Source organism: Thamnophis elegans, chromosome 9 (assembly GCF_009769535.1).
Source record: "Thamnophis elegans isolate rThaEle1 chromosome 9, rThaEle1.pri, whole genome shotgun sequence".
In the NCBI taxonomy this organism is placed as follows: domain Eukaryota; kingdom Metazoa; phylum Chordata; class Lepidosauria; order Squamata; family Colubridae; genus Thamnophis; species Thamnophis elegans.
Window position 1 is genome coordinate 11,462,257 of NC_045549.1, and position 19,192 is coordinate 11,481,448.

Here is a 19,192-nt window from a genome sequence, read left to right on the forward strand (position 1 = left end):
TCCATCATCTATTGTAAAATTTAAAGCATCTTTTAATTTTTTTATTAAATTTAAAAATAAAAAAATATTTTTTTTAAATTTTAATTCAAGGATCTTTTTGTGCATAAAAGCATTCTTGCTGATATCAGCCTATATAAGTTCAAAGTTCCACATTTTTTCAAGTTTTTTTTCGTTTGTCCATTAGGGCTAAAAGAAAAGCTTCTGGTTTTATCTTTATATTTAAGAATCTTCTGTATTAATATGTGAATCCTACCCCAGTATTTCTTTGTTAATATACAGTGTATTTACTACTTATCACTTTGTCCCTATATATACAATTGCCTAACATTGCTCCTTTTTATCTAGATGTTGAAATAAAAATTTGTCTGTCAGCACAGCACTTTAGCTATGCCATGTGACTAAGAAATAGGCTATAGTTGAAACTGGGAAAGTAATTATGCTTTTACAGGAACTGTCATGGAATTGGAGAGGTTGTTGCTTGAAATTCACGCAAATCGAGAAACCTCATTTCCAGCCTGGCTAGCTTAATGCAGGTGGAAAAAAGCCAGCACGCCACTGGCAATGAAAAAGCAGTACAGCTACTCCTTGACTTACAACCAGTGGTGGGATTCAGCCGGTTCGCACCTATTCGGGAGAACCGGTTGGCAACTTTCTAAGCAGTTTGGAGAACCGGTTGTTGGAAGAAATCTCATTATGTTTTTTTCCACTTTACAGGGATAATCCTGTAAGGAAGGCAGGAAGGAAACATTCTGGTGTTGTTTCTATCCTAATCTTTATTGCCCTGCTTACAGAAACTGCCTCTCTGGTTAACCCTTATTACATTGTCACAGCTAAGGCGAAGCGCCCATCGACATGAGTGACGTTGAGTTGGCCATGCCCACCAAGTAACATGCCCACCAAGCCCCACCTACCCTGCTGGTCATGAGGGCAGAGAACCGGTTGTTAAATTATTTGAATCCCACCACTGCTTACAACAGTTCCTTTAGCGACCATTTGAAGTTACAACAGCTTTCACACTTGCAACCATTGGGTCGTGTGATCAAAATGCGGAGGCTACCTGTAAACCACACATCGTTAAGAATCTGGGAGCTTTTCAGGACAGCCACATCTAGGTGCTGAGAAGATTGTCCATAGTATCAGCGATTAGTTTACATTTCGCTTTGGTGGTATTTTTCTTCCTTATCTCCCTCTCACAGGCCTAAACATAGGCAAGTGAGTAAGGTAATTGATACTTTCCTGGTATCTTTGTCTACAACCTGCCCTACTTCTCATTGTGAATTGTGTGACCTCTGCGGTAGTGACTCATCCTACAGCAATGTCACTCATCTTTAGTACATTATCTCAAGATCCTTGTTTCCATAATTTGTCAATGTTGAGTCAACTCAAACCAGGTGTCAGTGGCTTCCCATATTAACAGCAACTATTCTTTGAGGCCACGACAACAGTCTCTTCTGTGTGTTCACTGGGATTTATACAAATACAATAGCAGAGTTGGAAGGGACCTTGAAGGTCTTCTAGTCCAACCCCCTGCCTAGGCAGGAAACCTTATACCGTTTCAGACAAGTGGCTATCCAACATCTTCTTAAAGACTTCCAGTGTTGGGGCATTCACAACTTCTGGAGGCAAGCTGTTCCACTGATTAATTGTTCTAACTGCCAGGAAATTTCTCCTTAACTCTAAGTTGCTTCTCTCCTTGATTAGTTTCCACCCATTGCTTCTTGTTCTACCCTCAGGTGCCTTGGAGAATAGCTTGACTCCCTCTTCTTTGTGGCAACCCCTGAGATATTGGAAGACTGCTATCATGTCACCCCTAGTCCTTCTTTCTATTAAACTAGACATGCCCAGTTCCTGCAATTATTCATATGTTTTAACCTCCAGTCCCCTAATCCTCTTTGTTGCTCTTCTCTGCACTCTTTCTAGAGTCTCCACAACTTTTCTACATCGTGGCGACCAAAACTGAATGCTGTATTCCAAGTGTGGCTTTACTAAGGCATTATAAAGTGGTATTAACACTTCACGTGATCTTGATTCTATCCCTCTGTTTATTAGCCTAGAACTGTGTTGGCTTTTTTAAATGGTTGTCCACTAGGACTCCAAGATCCCTCTCAATAGTAGTAACTGTGAGAGAGATCTTGGAGTCCTAGTGGACAACCATTTAAACATGAGCCAGCCGTGTGCCAAAAAAACCTAACACAGTTGGAGACTACATAAACATTTGTCTTCTGTTAGAGCAGCGGTGACCAAGCAGTGGTCCGTGGACCACAGGTGGTCTGTGAGACAAGGTGGTCCGCAGAAAAATTATTTGCATTTTTTATATTGCAGTAAATACTATTTATCTTTTTTAAAAAATCATGTTAGTGGTTCATGGGATTTAAAATTATGAATTTAGTGGTCGCTGAGGTCCGAAAGGTTGGTGACCCCTGTGTTAGAATCCTCAACTTACAACATCATTTGGTGACCATCCAAAGTCCCAAAAGTGACTTATGACCATTATTCACACTTAGGACCATTGCAGAATCCCCATAGTCACATGACCAAAATTCAGACAACTGACAACTGGTTCGCATTTATGATGATTGCAGTGTCTTGGGATCATGTGATCCCCTTTTGCGACTTTCTGACAAGCAAAGCGAATGGGTAAAGCAGATTTGCTTAACAACCGTGTGACTAACTTCAACTGCAATGATTCACTTAACAACTGTGTCAGGAAAAGTCGCACAAACTCGCTTAACAAACGTTTCAACATAAATTTGGGGATCAGTTGTGGTCGTACGTCGAGGACTTTCTGCATTAATCAAAGTGACACCAGTTGTTCCCTGGACATACCCGTATTTTTCGGAGTATAAGACGCACCAAGAGGTAAATAAAAAAAAAAAGGTTTTGCACCCTGTAGACCTCCCAATTCCTCTGCATGCCTCATTTTTTGCCAAAAAAGGGGCATGCATAGCCTTTAGGAGGCTTGTAGAGTGCTCCTGGGAGCTGGGGGGAGGGCAAAAATGAGAAAAACACTCTGGTTTTTTTTGCAAAAACGGGCCCATTTTTTGCCAAACAAAGGGCATGCATAGCCTTTAGGAGGCTTGTTAAGTGCTTCTGGGGGCTGCGGGAGGGAGGGGGAAAAATGGCCCAATTTTTGCTCGATTTTGCCCTCCCCAGTTCTCAGAAGCACTTTGCAGGCCTCTCAAACCCTCTGCACATCCATTTTTGTGAAGGGGGCGGGGTTTCGGAAGGCCAAAAATGCTGTATTCAGTGTATAAGATGCACCCAGATTTTCACCCTCTTTTTTTTTGGGGGGGGGGAAAGTGCATCTTATACTCTGGAAAATAGGGTACAATATGATCTGCCTTGGTCTAGCTTTACTTCCTCACTCAGCTGTGTTCTCCCTCTCTCTCCCTTTATTCTGAAGTTATCATACAGAGAGAGCAAACCACCATGGAGAAGGAGATGGCGGGCAATGGCTGCAGAGACTTTGAGCTCTCGGATGTCTTTTATTTTTCTAAGAAGGGCATTGAAGCCATTGTAGAAGATGAAGTCACCCAAAGATTCACTTCGGAGGAGCTGGTTTCCTGGAACCTCCTCACCAGGACCAATGTCAACTTCCATTACATCAGCTTACGGCTGACGATTATGTGGGTTATCGGAGTCTTTATGCGTTACTGTTTATTGCTTCCTCTTCGGTAAGTTGAGCGGTCGGTGGGATTGTAGGGAATAGTTTTAGACAAGAGTGGACTGTTGGTCTTTCAGCGTCTGCAGGGGGAGGCAGGAGAAGGGCGAGCATTCGAGCTTCATTGTGCTGTCATGCAAATGACATGAATCGAGATACAATGGGTGTGTTGTAGCCCACCAGCAGATTCTGACAGTGAGGAGATTGGGGAGGAACATGGGCTTAGCAACAAACATGTTGGGGTCAATTATGATTGTAAGCTGAAGACTACCTGTACATCCCTACGAGGAATGGTTTAGTAGAGGCAGGGGTGGGCTTCAAAAATTGCAGCAACGGGTTTGCTGCCCCATTGCTGGGTGGGCGTAGCCATAGGGGCGTGGCCTAGTCGGCTCCTGCACCACGGCAGAGTGTGTGTGTTGCGCCCTCCCCATGCTCTGGAGGCTTTCTTCGAGCCTCCGGGAGGGTGAAAACTGCTTCCCCGGGGTCCAGAGACCCTCCAGATGTCAGAAAAAGTCCTGTTTCCAGAATTCCGGAACCTCCTGTAGGCTCGTTTTCCCCCCTCCCCAAGCCTCCGTGCGGGCCCTGCAGTTCCCTGGCATGATGACCGGGCCGCGTGGAGACTCTTTTGTGGGGCAGGGTGGGTGGGTCCAGCCATGGGTGGCATTTGGGGGTTTGCGGAACTGGGCAGAATCCTAGCTAGAGGATCGCCCGAATCCATGCAAACCCCCAGCAGCCCACCCCTGGCTGGGGTCCCCAAACTTGGCAACTTTAAGACTTGTGGACTTCAACTCCCAGAATTCTTCAGCCAGTTGGCTGGAGAATTCTGGGACTTGAAGTGCACAAATCTTAAAGTTGACAAGTTTGGAGACCTCTTGTTCAGTATAACAGGAGCCTTGACATTGTGCTTTTCTTCTCATAGATCCATAGTTTTATGTGATCCAGTTGGATGCGATTTGCTTTTATTTTTTCTAAGCTTATTTGACTTCAAATGGGTGAAAGAATCCTGATAGCCAACATGTAACATATATAGGGACGCAGTAGCTCAGTGGCTAAGATGCTGGGTTTGTCGATCAGAATGGTCGGCAGTCCAGCGGTTCGAATCCCGAGCGCCGCGTAACGGAGTGAGCTCCCGTGACTTGTCCCAGCTTCTGCCAACCTAGCAGTTCGAAAGCAAGTAAAAAATGCAAGTAGAAAAATAGGAACCACTTTGGTGGTAAGGTAACAGCGCTCTGTGCGCCTTCGGTGTTTAATCATGCCGGCTACATGACCACGGAGGCGTCTTCGGACAGGGCTGGCTCTTTGGCTTTGAAACGGAGATGAGCACCGCCCCCTAGAGTCGGGAACGACTAGCACATGTGCGAGGGAAACCTTTACTTTACATATGTCAGAAGTGAGACATCTTTGTGGGGGTGGCCACCTCTGGCTGGCCACGCCCCATCTATTCTCTACTTCCTGAGTCCCAGCTAGTTGGCTGGGTCTTCTTCCATTGCCCTGCACAGGAGAATGGAGCTGGAAAGCAGGTTAGTGGGGTGGGGAGGGAATGAGGATTTTGTAGTATCCTCCTGCTGCCATGACCACCAAACCAAGCCACGTCCACCAAACCAAGCCACATCCACCAAGCCATAACCACAGAAATAGTAGTAAAAAAAATCAGCACTTCAGCAGTTCGAATCCCTAGCGCCGTGTAACGGAGTGAGCTCCTATTACTTGTCCCAGCTTCTGCCAACCTAGCAGTTTGAAAGCAAGTAAAAAATGCAAGAAGAAGAATAGGAACCACCTTTGGTGGGAAGGTAACAGCATTCCATGCTCCTTTGGCATTTAGTCATGCTGGCCACATGACCATGGAGACGTCTTCGGACAGGGCTGGCTCTTTGGCTTTGAAATGGAGATGAGCACCGCCCCCTAGAGTCGGGAACGACTAGCACATGTGCGAGGGAAACCTTTACTTTACATATGTCAGAAGTGAGACATCTTTGGGGGTGGTGGTAACCTACACTTTTATTTCTAATATTTGCAGTTCCGTGAACTGATCAAACACAATTTTTAACTCCCATCAAAGGCAGTTTCTGTGTCATATCTTGTGGAACTATCAGGAGAAGGATTTTTTTAGTCTTGTTGTTTAAATTGGCATGCTGCCAAGTCTGAAAGATTCATGGTAGCTGACAACAATATAAAAGCACAGTTAAAATGTCCATCTCAAGTATTTAATTGCTTAGTTACCCAGGGGCAACACCAGTGTGAGTAAATGTTGGATTTGCTACATATTTACAGTATATATAATAGCATGCTGTTACCTAGTACTGAATACAGGTAGTCCTCAACTTACGACAGCAATTGAGCCCAACGTTTATGTTGCTAAGTGACAAATTTGTTAAGTGAGTTTTGTCCCATTTTACAACCTTTCTTGCCACAGTTTGTTAAGTGAATCACTGCAGTTGTTAAGTTAGTAACACGGTGGTTAAATGAATGTGGCTTCCCCATTGACGTTGCTTGCTGGAAGGGGAATCACATGACCCTGGGACATTGCAACCGTCATAAATGTGAGTCACTTGCCAAGCGCCTGAATTTGGATGATGGGTCCGTGGGGATGCTGCAACAATTTTAAGTGGGAAAGGAAGGTCATAAGTCACTTTTTGTCAGTGGCCGTTGTACAGTAACTTTGAATAGTCACTAAATGAACTGCTTTAAGTCAAGGACTACCTATATTTTCTAGCCTTTCATGCTCATTTCATTCTTCTTCCTTTATAGACCATCCTTTGCTAATTTAGCCAGCTTACATTTCTACTGAACACATTATTTTTTTTTTATTATTATTATTATTATTATTATTATTATTATTATTATTATTATTATACAATTGTATCACAGCGGCCAGTTGTTTCACCGGATTTGGCATTGGTTACTAGTCGGGCCCCACCCAGGGGCCTAGGACGTCGTAACGTATTTTCTTAATATGCGTGCAGATCCAAGCAGTGCGGCTTTTTGCATTTGACTGATGGTGATTTTGTCAATTTTTAACTGTTTTAAATGTAATTCCAGTGCTTTTGGAATAGCACCCAGTGTGCCAATTACCACTGGAATTACCACTGCTGGTTTGTGCCATAGTCGTTGAATTTCGATTTTTAAGTCCTGGTATCTTGCGATTTTTTCATGTTCCTTCTCGGCGACCCTGCTATCACCTGGTATTGCGATGTCTATGATTGTGACCTTATTTTTCTCAACCAGTGTGATGTCTGGTGTATTATGCGCCAGTATTTTGTCGGTTTGTATACGGAAATCCCACAAGATCTTGACCATCTGATTTTCGGTGACTTTTTCAGGCTGATGTTCCCACCAGTTTGTTGCTGTTTTAATATTATAATTTTTGCACAAATTCCAATGGATCATTTGTGCTACTGAATTGTGCCGCAATTTATAATCAGTCTGCGCGATTTTTTTACAGCAGCTGAGTATGTGATCAACAGTTTCATCAGCTTCTTTGCAAAGTCTGCATTTGGCATCATCAGAGGATTTTTCGATTTTGGCCTTAATGGCATTTGTGCGGATAGCTTGTTCTTGCGCAGCCAGGATTAGTGACTCTGTTTCTTTCTTTAATGTACCTGTTGTTAACCATAACCAAGTTTGTTCACTGTTCACTTTATCTTTTATTTTTTCCAGAAATTGGCCATGCAGTGCTTTGTTCTGCCAACTCTCCATTCTTGATTTTATCACATCTTTTCTGTATTCTTGTTTCGTCTGTTGGGCCTTCAGTAGATTTTTGTTCTTTACTTCGATTAATAGATGTTCTTGACTTTCTTTTAAATAATCAGCCAGTGCATGTTTTTCTTCATTATTTTATTATTATTATTATTATTATTATTATTATTATTTACTAGTTGATAACCTGGTGTTCCCCGCGTATTTATTCATGAGGGAAAATGTTGGGATCAAATAATTTCTAATGTTGGATTTCCCCCTGACCAGAGGGAGCCCCCTTGTGAAGGCATTACTATGGCAACTCTACTGCGCTGTACAATAGAAGCCATTTTACAGCAGTATGGTAGAAGCCATTTTAATGCACAACAGACTGTATCTTAACAAAACACACACCCCGAGGGGTGTTAGGGGTGTCTTAACCCCACAGTATTTATTTCCAGAGAGTAAGTCATCTGTGTACCAGATTTGGTTGAAATTGCTCGAGGCGTTCCAGAGTTATGCTGGAACATACACACACACAGTCATTTTAGATAGATAGATAATAGATAGATATAATTGTAGATAGGTAGGTAGGTAGGTAGGTAGGTAGGTAGATAATAGATAGATATAATTGAAGATAGGTAGGTAGGTAGGTAGGTAGGTAGATGATAGATAGATGGATGGATGGATGGATGGATGGATGGATGATAGACAGACAAACAGACAGAAAGACAGAGAGAGAGAGAAAGTGGGAGAGAAAGGGGGAGAGAGGGAGGGAGAGAGAGAGAAAAGAAGATTAAATTCCTATGCCATCCATCTCCTCTATCAGCTGACACATTCAAAGAACACACCTTGAATGCCTTTTGAGAACGGCTAACAGTTTTACAGCTGTGCTACCCCTGATTGCATTGTATACATTGGCGCGTTTGTTAGTATTTGCCTCAGCATCTTGCCATTTGGGGAGCTTGGCTCTCTGTATTCGCAAAATGCAAACATTGTGGTTATAACACAAAAGTTCAGTTTGCATAATTCCCACTGAGAATCTTGAGAAAGCTTTTCTGTTTGCGATTTCTGATTTTTTTAGAATGGCTTGTCAGGTGTTGAAAAGGGTGCTTATATAATAAGCTGGCTTTGCCCAAATGGGACAGAATAAGCTTTATGAGCCGCAGTGGCGCAGTGGTTAGAGTGCAGTACTGCAGGCTATTTCTGTTGATCTCCGGCTGCCAGGAGTTTGGCAGTTCGAATCTCACCAGGCTTAAGATAGACTCAGCCTTCCTTCCTTCCAAGGTGGGTAAAATGAGGATTCAAATTGTTGGGGGGCAAGAGGCTGACTCTGTAAACTGCTTAGGGCTCTAAAGCACTATGAAGCGGTATATAAATTTAAGTTCTATTGCTATTAAAGCAAAAACTATCATTAACTTAGATCACTGATTGTCAAAGATTTTGGCCTGAGGACCTTTTCCTTTGGGAGTTGTGAGTTTGTCCAACTTTGGCAACTTTAGGACCTATGGATTTCAGTCCCCAGAATTCCCCAGCCAATTCTCAGAGTTCAACTCCACAAGTCTTAAAGTTGCTGCTTTACATTCCTTAGAGTAACTGAGTACCCCAAAGGCCTTTGTTTTACCTGGATGATATCCATTGATATTTTCTGTATTAGAAATTAAAATTGAGATTTTTTAGAAGTATTTTATTTGACTTCGCACGCTGCTTGAAAGGCTCCTGGGGGAGCCCAGGAGCCCCTACTCCCCCCCAATTTGAAACACAGTGATTTAGATGATAATTCTTAATTTTAGAATTTTCTGAATTGGGGGGGGGGTATTAAGCCCCTTTTGAGTGTATCCCTTTGACTGGCTAAACAGCCTCTCTACTCTGCAAGCAGATCAAAGCAGGCAAAATTGTATATCCAGAATCACAATGAGGATGCTAATGAGCGTAATTAAAATGAAAGAATGTAAAAAATGTTTTGTAGGTGTAGGGAGGGATAGGGAAGAAAATAACAATATGTAAGTATATATTCAAAGGTAAGATATAAAGGGGGAAAAAACATAATCAGGATAGATTTGAGAAGGAAAGGGAACAAGAAATGATATTTAATTATTTTTGGGTTTGTGGAAATACCACCCCAAGAAAATAAAAAGCAAAAGCTGGGACACTTACAATAATAGAAAAAGAAAGGCAAAGAGGGAAAGGAGGAAAGGAAGACAGAGGTGAGGAGGGGAAGATGGGAGGGAGAAGGAGAAGAGGGTAGGAAGGAGAAGAGAGGAGTAGGGGAGCGGTAAAGGGAAGAAGGAAGGGAAAGGAGAGGAGGAAGGAAGGAAGAGAAGAGAGGGAGGGAGAAAAGAAAGGGAAATGAAGGTGGTGTCGAAATAGGCAGAGGGATGGTAAACAAAGCAACTCAAATGGTATGTTACAACCCTGTAAATGAAATGACAGATGTATAAGAACGACGGAATGTAAAAAAGAAGAATAACTATGTGAATGTATGCCTATAATTGCATATAGAGAACAAAAGCTTAAAAAAAAAATCCAAAAAAGAAAGAAAGACAGGGGATAGCTTGATGCAGAGGTTAAAGCATCAGGCTAGAAGACACTGTAGTTTTAGTTCTGCCTTATGTATAAAGCCAGCTGGTTTACCTTGGGCCAGTCACTCTCCCTCAGCCCTGGGAAGACAAATCATTTCTGAAAAACATTGCCAAGTTGGCTCAAAGGTACCAAAAGAAAAGAGAGAAAAACAAAACAAAAGAGAAACCATTTATGTCCACAAAGCTTCATTTTAAATGTTCTGTACCAGTCTCCTTGATAGAGTTGTTCAGCTATCCCTGGATAGGGGACTTCCAAAAACTCTGATGAAACTTATCTCAGCTTCATCTGGGGGGGAAAAAAACCTCACTGATGTAGTAAACATATTAATGTAATTGCTTGAAGAAATATCCACCCGTGTTCAGTTCCAAGTGGGGAGAAAGATACTGGAAACACGGAGGCTGCTTGGAAAGATGGCTTATTGATGAACAGGTCCACATGGGTTTGAAGCCCTGGGTAGCTGACCAGGTGGAGTGGAGAGTAAGGGTTATTTATACCCTCTCTTGGGCTTTGAACTTGAGCTTCCTGTTCCTGTGGAAAGGGCATGTATCCTATTGGTTGCAGACTCCCATGTAGAGTCATGTTTGTCTGAATCAGGTGGAATCTTGCTGGGTGATGTAATGAAAGGGCTTGGTTGTGCCATGTGGTGAGCTCTGCTGATAGATAATCCTATTATGTCCTGGAGGGTCATGTCTGAATCCCATCACCTTGGAGCTGGAGATCTTTTGTTTTGTAGATAGGCTGGCCCAGTCCTTCTCAATGGGAACCAAATATCTGCTGGGGGCAGGGAGCTGAGTTTCTGTCTCCCTTAAGATTTCTATTTCTCTTTTAGGGGAAATAGTCTGCCTTTTTAATATTTCCTAAAACATTTACCATATTTTTTGGAGTATACGACGCACCAAGATTTTGAAGAGGCAAATTTTTTAAAAAAGTTTTTGCACTCTGCAAACTTCCCAAAAATGATCTGTTTTTCACGAAGACGGGTCCGTTTTTTGTCAAAAAAATGGCATGCATCTATCTATCCTCTCTCTCTCTCTCTCTCTCTCTCTCTCTCTCTCTCTCTCTCTCTCTCTCGATCTATCTATCTATCTATCTATCTATCTGTCATCTATCTATCCGTCATCTCTCTCTCTCTCTCCCTCTCTCTCTCTCTCTCTCTATCTATCTATCTGTCATCCATCCATCCATCCATCTATCTATCTATCTATCTATCTATCTATCTATCTATCTATCTATCTATCTATCTATCATCTATCATCTATCAATCTGTGTGTGTGTGTTCCAGCATAACTCTGGAATGCCTCGAGCAATTTCAACCATTAGTAAGACAGATGACTTACTGGAGTCTCTGGTGGGGGTCGGGGAAGGGGCAAAAAGAGCATTTATTTCACCCATTTTTGCCCACCCCCCCCAGCCCCAGGAACACTCTGGAAGCCTCCTAAAGGCTATGCACAGCCATTTTTTGCAAAGGGGGCGGGGTTTCGGGAGGCCAAAAACGATGTATTCAGTGTATAAAACGCACCCAGGTTTTCACCCTCTTTTTGGGGGGAATATGGTAATTCTTCTAGGAGAGGGGTGGGTGCTAGCTTTCTTCAGTAATATATTTATATATTGTTAATGTTATATATAATAAACAAGAGATCATCAGATTGCTTAGAAAATAGTTGCTAGACAAGGGTGAGCCAGAAGAGAAAATGCACTGATATCATTTGGACATTTTCTTCTCTTTTTCCCTCCAGAATTACCTTGGCAGCCATTGGGATCACGTCCATGATTGTGGGGACTACCTTGGTAGGACAGCTGCCAAATGGACAGTAAGTGGATCTGCTTTTTGTTCATGAAACAGCACTCCTGGAATATAAAAAGCTAATAGTCCTAAGCAAGGTGGTTGTTAAGTGAGTTGCACCAGATTTTACTGCTTTTTTTGCTAGATTTGTTAAGCAAATAACTGCAATTGTTAGGTGATTCTTGTGGTTGTTAAGCAAATTTTTACCTCCATCATCGATTTTCCTCGTTGGAAGCACGCTGGGGAGGTTGCAAATGTGAATCACATGACCTCAGGGTTCTGCAATCATCGTAAATACCGGCCCATTGCCAAGCACCCAAATTCTGATCTCACAACTGTAGGAATTCTGCAACAGTCCTGTGCGGACTGGTTGTAAGTCACCTTTTTAGAGTCCTTGTAACTTTGAATGGTCACTGAACGAATGGTTGTATGAGCCGCGGTGGCGCAGTGGTTAGAGTGCAGTACTGCAGGCTTCTTCTGCTGCCTGCCGGCTGCCTGCAATGTGGCCATTCGAATCTCACCAGTCTCAAGGTTGACTCATCCTTCCATCCTTCCAAGTTGGGTAAAATGAGGACCCAGATTGTTGGGGCAAGAGGCTGACTCTGCAAACCGCTTAGAGAGGGCTGTGAAGCACTGTAAAGCGGTATATAAGTCTAAGTGCTATTGCTATTGTAAGTAGAGATCATCTGTAATGCCAACCTTTTGGCCATATTGTTTAGTGATGGAATTTCTGATCCAAATTACCCTTGTTAAGTAGGACTACCTGTATTATTGGATTTCATTTCTTTCATTGTTGGCTGGCTGGAGCAGCCAATTCCGCAGGTCTTAAAGTTGCCAAGTTTAAGTCCACGAGTCTTTTTTTACAGTGATAATTTTTTTTATTTTAAACACATAAACACATCAACAAAAATAAACACATAACTTAAAAACAACATAGGAACAATAAGTTCCATCGTATATCATACAGCAGTTCCGAATCGGTTTCTTTGCAGTTAGTGTTTTCCCTACTATACATTTCTATCTTTCGTTCATAATCTCCTTATTCGTTATCCATTTGTATGTACATTTCTTTATTTATTTAAACTTAGCTACTTATGACCAGATATTATTTACCTATATTATGCTATGTATTTTTACTGTCATTTGTTCTCTTACATAAAGATTATAGATATATATTCACATAATTATTCTTTTTCTTTGCCATTCTTATATTATTATTATCCCATTTGGAAGGTTATAAGGTATAGTTTAGAATGCTTTGTTTACCATCCGCACCTGCTAAGACACCACGAGTCTTAATACACACACACAGATGCACACACACAGACCATTTTAGGATTCTTTCAGGCCTGGGCTGCCCTTCTTCTGTAATAGTTGATAACATCTGGGCTTCTCCCTTGTTACTTAGATGGTGAACTTAATTTGTGGTTTGGAGAATCCTCTGATGAAGAGAATTTCTAAACCACTTGATGTTCTGTTTTGCAGAACCAAAGACTGGCTGAGTGATCTTGTCCATCTCACCTGCTGCCGAATCCTTGTCCGGGCCCTCTCAGGAAGCATTCGTTATCACAACAGGTGAGCGGAAGCACATAGGCGCTGCAATTAGCTAAGTTCTCTTGCTCTGTTGTTGATTTAAACCGAACCCACATATTACGCAATTGGACTGCATTCGTATAGTTGAGGGATCCTGGTTAAGGCGCTGGCCTAGAAACCAGGAGACTGGGAGTTCTAGTCCTGCCTTAGGTATGAGAGCTGCCTGGGTGACTGTGAGCAAGTGGACCGTGAGTGGACCATTTCTCAAACCTAAAGTCTTCGTAGTTTGACTCTGTCTTAACCTTGATGATACTGGAAAAAGAACTCTGGGGGAAAAAAGAGTTGTTATCTTTGAGCTGCGGCCCAGTCAATAGGATTTAGGGGCCTATAAATTTAATATGTAAACAAATGCTGCAATTTGTAATCATGGGGATGTCCCAATTGCACGAATTCCTTTTCCTGTTGATCTGTTAACTCTCTGACATTTCTTTGCCTATTGTAGAGCAGGGGTGTCAAACACAAATTCATTGAGGGCCGCATCAGGGCTGTGGTTGACCTCAGGTGGGCATGGCCGACTGGGTGGGTATGGCCAGCTTTACGCCATTCACTGGGCGTGGCTGACTGGGTGGGCATGGCCAGCTCGATGCCACTCACCAAACTACCGATATGTTTCTTCCTCGCACTGGGTAGACGGGGCCGAAGCAACGCATACCGGCCATTACATTTTCCAGCACGGCCCTGTGGGCCGAATCCGACCACATTATGGGCCGGATCTGGCCTGCGGGCTTTGTGTTTGACACCCCTATTGTAGGGGCTCAGGTGTATTTAGCATCTCCTGGCCCTCTGCAGAGGATTCTCGTGTGAAGTTACAGTGGAATGAGGGTGACACCTGTCCACTGATTCTGTCTCGCTAGACAGCCCTCAAGCCTGCCCAATTGCAATCGTAACTTGTGACAGTCATAAATTGGATCATTAACACTACTGACTCAATTTGATGACCTTTTTGTACAGTAGTCGTTAACCATGTCACCTTGGTTGTTAAGCAAAGCTGTTGTTAAGTGAAAGCCGCAACCATTAACCGAATCAATGGTTTACTATGGGTGCAGTTTTGCCCCAAACTGGAAGCATGTGCCGCTTTTTGCCCAAAAAGTCTTTTTTAAACCAGCAATAGCAGTGGAATCCTCAAATGTAGAGGGATTATGGGATGGCTGTTTTACTACAATGTTGCGAATCACATGTCCTTTTATTGCAGGGAGAACCGACCCCAAAAAGGTGGAATTTGTGTAGCAAATCACACATCTCCGATAGATGTTATAATCTTGACAAATGATGGCTGTTACGCAATGGTATGTCACAATAGCTTGAGAATTTTGTCACTGCACACTTAATAGAAAATCGACATCTCTTAATCATTTCCTGGATTCCAAGAACTGTGCAGAATTTCTTACACCGAATTGTGGTGAACATTTGGGGAAAAGAGAAATGATGTAAAGGAAAAGTAGCAATGATATAAAATATACCATTTTGTGTTTTCTATTTGCTGCCACTTTGGGTCGAAATATTTTACCCTTTATTAATTTTATGTAGCAATTGCCAGCATGCTTTGCAAGTCGTTCAAACTTCCCTTAATAGATTACAGTTTAATATTTTATACAAAATAAATTGAAGTGGTAGCATCAGTTGTAAGGAGTGTAGAATTTAATTAGCTCTTGGAGCACTATATGCAAATGCTAAGGATTCCATCATTGAAAGCGATTAACAGATTAATCAGTTGAGTTCTACCCTGTTTTCCCCAAAATAAGACCTCCCCGGATAATAAGCCCAATTGGGCTTTTGAGTACATGCGCTCCCCCGAAAATAAGTCCTCCCCGAAAATATTTAAACACATGCGCAGCTGGTCTCCGCCAGAATTCTTAAATGAATCACTGAAGTTGTTAAGTTAGTAATACAATTGTGTAAGTGAATCTGGTCTCCCCATTGAATTTGCTTTTGAGATCGTCACAAAAAGTAACCTCATGATTCCGGGACATTTGCAACTGTCATGAATACATGCCAGTTGCCAAGCGTCCAAATTTGATCACGTGACCATGGCGAGGCTGGAATGGTTGTAAGTATGAAAAATGATCATATGTCACTTTTTTCAGTGTTCTAACATTGACCGGTGACTAAATGAAGGCTTGTAAATTGAAGGCTACCTGGAATGCAGCTGTAACTTCTTAAGGAGTTGAAGAAAGGTGTGCTATTTACCGTATTTTTCAGAGTATAAGATGCCCCCCCCCTTAAAAGAGTGTGGAAATGTTGGTGTGTCTTATACACTGAATACAGCCATTTTTGACCTCCTGAAGCCCTGCCTGTGCATCCCGTTTTTGTGAAAAATGGGACATTTTCCACAAAAACGGAAGCGTTTTTGCCTTCCCCCAGCCCCCAGAAGCACTCTGTTCAGCAGGGCTGGGGGAAGGCAATAATGCCCCTGTTTTTTGCCCATTTTTCACAAAAATGGGGGCGTTTTCCCTTCCCCCATCCCTGCTGAAGCCTGCAGAGTGCTTCTGGGGGCCAGGGAGGATGAAAACTGTTTTTAATTACCTCTTTGAAATCTTGGTGCGGCTTCTACACCCTGGTGCGTCTTATAGTCCGAAAAATACAGTAATTGCCTTTTTTATTTATTTGTTCCTATTTGTTTTTGTTTGGTATGGATGAATTTCCAGGTTGGGCAGGCTCATGGTGGTTTGATGGGTGTCATTCAAAGAGCCACAGTTAAGGCCTCTCCTCACGTCTGGTTTGAGCGTTCGGAAATGAAAGATCGCCATCTGGTGACAAAAAGGTAAGAGTCCCCCCCCCCCCCAATTACTCCATCTCAAAAAATGTTTCTCCAGGAGCCCAGTGAAAGGCTAGGAAGGACATGTGACTCTGCCCATTTTGAAATGCTAACAACATGAATGGAATAGGGGAGTGGAGGCTAAAACATATGAAGAATGATTGGGTATAAGGTAAAGGTAAAGGTTCCCCTTGCACATATGTGCTAGTCATTCCTGACTCTAGGAGAGTCAGCGCTGGCCGAAGACATTCTCCGTGGTCATGTGGCCAGCATGACTAGATGCTGAAGGCGCACGGAACACTGTTACCTTCCCACCAAAGGTGGCCTCTATTTTTTCTACTTGCAGTTTTACCTGCTTTCAAACTGCTAGGTTGGCAGAAGCTGGGACAATTAACGGGAGCTCACTCCGTTACGCAGCACTAGGGATTCGAACTGCTGAACTGCCAAACCTTTTGATCAACAAGCTCAGTGTCTTATCCACTGAGCCACTGCGTCCCTTTTAATTAGGTATAAGTCTTGGTTTATTTGGGCATAGGAATTGGGTCTAGTTTAATGAAAAGAAGATCTAGGGGTGCCATGATAACAGATTCCCAATATCTAAGGGGCTGCCATAGAGAAGAGCAAGTGAACCTATTTTCTAAAGCCCCCTTGAAGATAGAACAAGATGGAAACTAATCAAAGAGAGATCCAACCTTGAAATAAGGAGAAATTTCCTGACAGTGAGAATAATTAAATCAGTTGTAGATGCTACATCACCGGAGGTTTTCAAGAAGATCAATATTGTCAACAAAAATGGGGTAGAGTTTCCTGTTTGAGCAGGGGGTTAGACTAGAAGACCTCCAAGGTCCCTTTCCACTCTGTTGTTCTGATTTCTCGTCCTGTTTCACTTCTACCATTGGGCAGAAGACATCAAAGCATAACCAGCTGAACAAATAGGTTTAAAAATAGTTTCTATCCTTGGGCTGTCAGACTCTTAAACACAACCACAATCACTCCACGCACACGTGGAAACGTATGACTAGTTTTTCTTTTTCTTTCTTTTTCTTTTCCCCTAAATTACTTGCATAGGGATTATTCTTTATACTATTTATGTTGTTTATATCATGGATTGCGCCAGTGAGGCTAAAACCAATTTCTTTGTATATATCAGTGGTAGTCAACCTGGTCCCTACCGTCCACTAATGGGCGTTCCAGCTTTCATGGTGGGCGGTAGGGGTTTGCTGTAACTCTGCTTTATAAATTTTATAAAGTTAAGTTACTTCCCTACTTTATAAATCACCATTACTGTGGAACCGTTGGGCGGTTAGAAAATTTTACTACTAACAGAGATACAAAAGTGGGCGGTAGGTATGAAAAGGTTGACTGCCCCTGGTATACATAATGTACAATGACAATAAAGGCTATACTATACTATCACTAAAACTTTTATTATTGCCTCCTTTAAAACCTGAACGAATTCTCTTAGATTGTAAGTTGAGTCAATTATGAAAATATCTCCTATATTCTCGGGGAATGCCTAACATATTTCTCACGTTACTATTCTTTTTTTAGGCTAAGAGAACACATTTCGAACAAGGACAAATTGCCCATCCTTATTTTTCCAGAAGGTAAAATCCAAAGACCAGAATGTGCATATTTCTCTCTTCCACTTGTTTCCGGATGGTTGTTTATAATCAAGTCTGGGTGAATGATTTCCCCCCCTTTATACACACACCGTAATGTATGCATGCAATCACTCATGCATTGAGGAAACAAAAGATGGAGGGAGGGGGAACATTTGCAACTCTTTAGAGGCAAGGATATCAAATAAAAATATTTGTTTATCTGCCTGTTTTTCACAAAAGGGGACAAAAACTGATATCAACTATGAGGAACTAATTCAGCATCCTAGTAGTATTATATTTGGTCTTGTGGTTGCTGTCCCTTGACTGGATGCAGAGATCCGGATCCTTACCACTCTCCTGGCCTTCCGTAAAGCCGTTAAGACCTGGTTGTTCCGGCAGGCCTGGGGCTGTTGATTGATATCCAGCCCCGCTTAGATGGAATGGGTGATGTGAATTTTAATATTGTATTTTTTATTTTTATTTTTATTTTTTAAATTTAATTGTTTCTTTGTCTTGTTGTGAGCCACCCAGAGTCCCAGTGGGAGTGGATGCAAATTCTATTAAACTTGGAAACTTGGATGTTGGCAGGTTAGCATGAGTTCAGTTTAGAAGTTCATGTAGAGGTATGGAGAACTTCAGACTAGGAGTGGGATACAAATGCATGCAACCTCTTTCCTCCCTCCCTTCCTCCCTCTTTCTCCTCCACATTGTAGTGGTCTAGAGGAAAACTCTCAGAGTTTGTTGCAGAAAAATCAAATGCAGAAAGCCCACACAGATAACTGATTCAACTGGATTCATTAACTTCTTTTATATACATAAGAATAGATGAATAAATGTACTATACCAACAGGTGGTTCTTCCAAGTAAAACACAAGGCAGGCGAGTTACAGGCAAACACAAGCAGCTAGCTTCACTTCAGCAGACAAGCCCAGAGAGACTGCTAGTTTACTTCTCAGAGCAGCAGACTGTTTAAGTTTCTGTTTCAATTCTTTGCACACTCAGACCTGTTTAAGCTCCCATTGGCTGACCTAGTTGCTATGCTATTCATGACTGGGACCTTGTTCCCATGTCTGTCCCAGTCATGAATATTTGAACAAAAACTGAATCTCTGTTTGTTTGAATTCCTTTCTGCATAATGCAGAATCTGGAGAGAAACTGGGTCTCAGATCATGCTATTAACTATTTACATATATCTTGACAGGAAGCACCTATTTATCTCTCTTTCTCTTTCTCTTCTGTCCAGGCACCTGCATAAACAACACCTCCGTTATGATGTTCAAAAAGGGGAGCTTTGAAATAGGTGCCACCATCTATCCGGTAGCAATCAAGGTATGTGAAGAAAATAAGAGCCGAGGTGGCGCAGTGGTTAAAGTGCAGTACTGCAGGCTACTTCAGCTGACTGCTAGCTGCAGTTCAGCAGTTCAAATCTCATCAGGGTCAAGGTTGACTCAGCCTTCCATCCTTCCGAGGTGGGTAAAAATGAGGACTCAGATTGTTTGGGGCAAGAGGCTGACTCTATAAACTGCTTAGAGAGGGCT

General features: G+C 42.3%; 1 protein-coding gene across 1 annotated transcript in view; it reads left to right on the forward strand.

Annotated features, from left to right (window-relative positions):
* GPAT3 (glycerol-3-phosphate acyltransferase 3) overlaps positions 1 to 19,192 on the forward strand; it is a 51,536-nt gene that overhangs the window by 22,881 nt on the left and 9,463 nt on the right. The window contains exons 3-9 of the mRNA XM_032224546.1: positions 3,404 to 3,674; positions 11,656 to 11,730; positions 13,188 to 13,277; positions 14,488 to 14,581; positions 15,941 to 16,056; positions 17,602 to 17,657; positions 18,898 to 18,983. Of these exons, the coding sequence (XP_032080437.1) occupies positions 3,404 to 3,674; positions 11,656 to 11,730; positions 13,188 to 13,277; positions 14,488 to 14,581; positions 15,941 to 16,056; positions 17,602 to 17,657; positions 18,898 to 18,983 (788 nt within the window). The remainder of the gene's footprint in view (positions 1 to 3,403; positions 3,675 to 11,655; positions 11,731 to 13,187; positions 13,278 to 14,487; positions 14,582 to 15,940; positions 16,057 to 17,601; positions 17,658 to 18,897; positions 18,984 to 19,192) is intronic.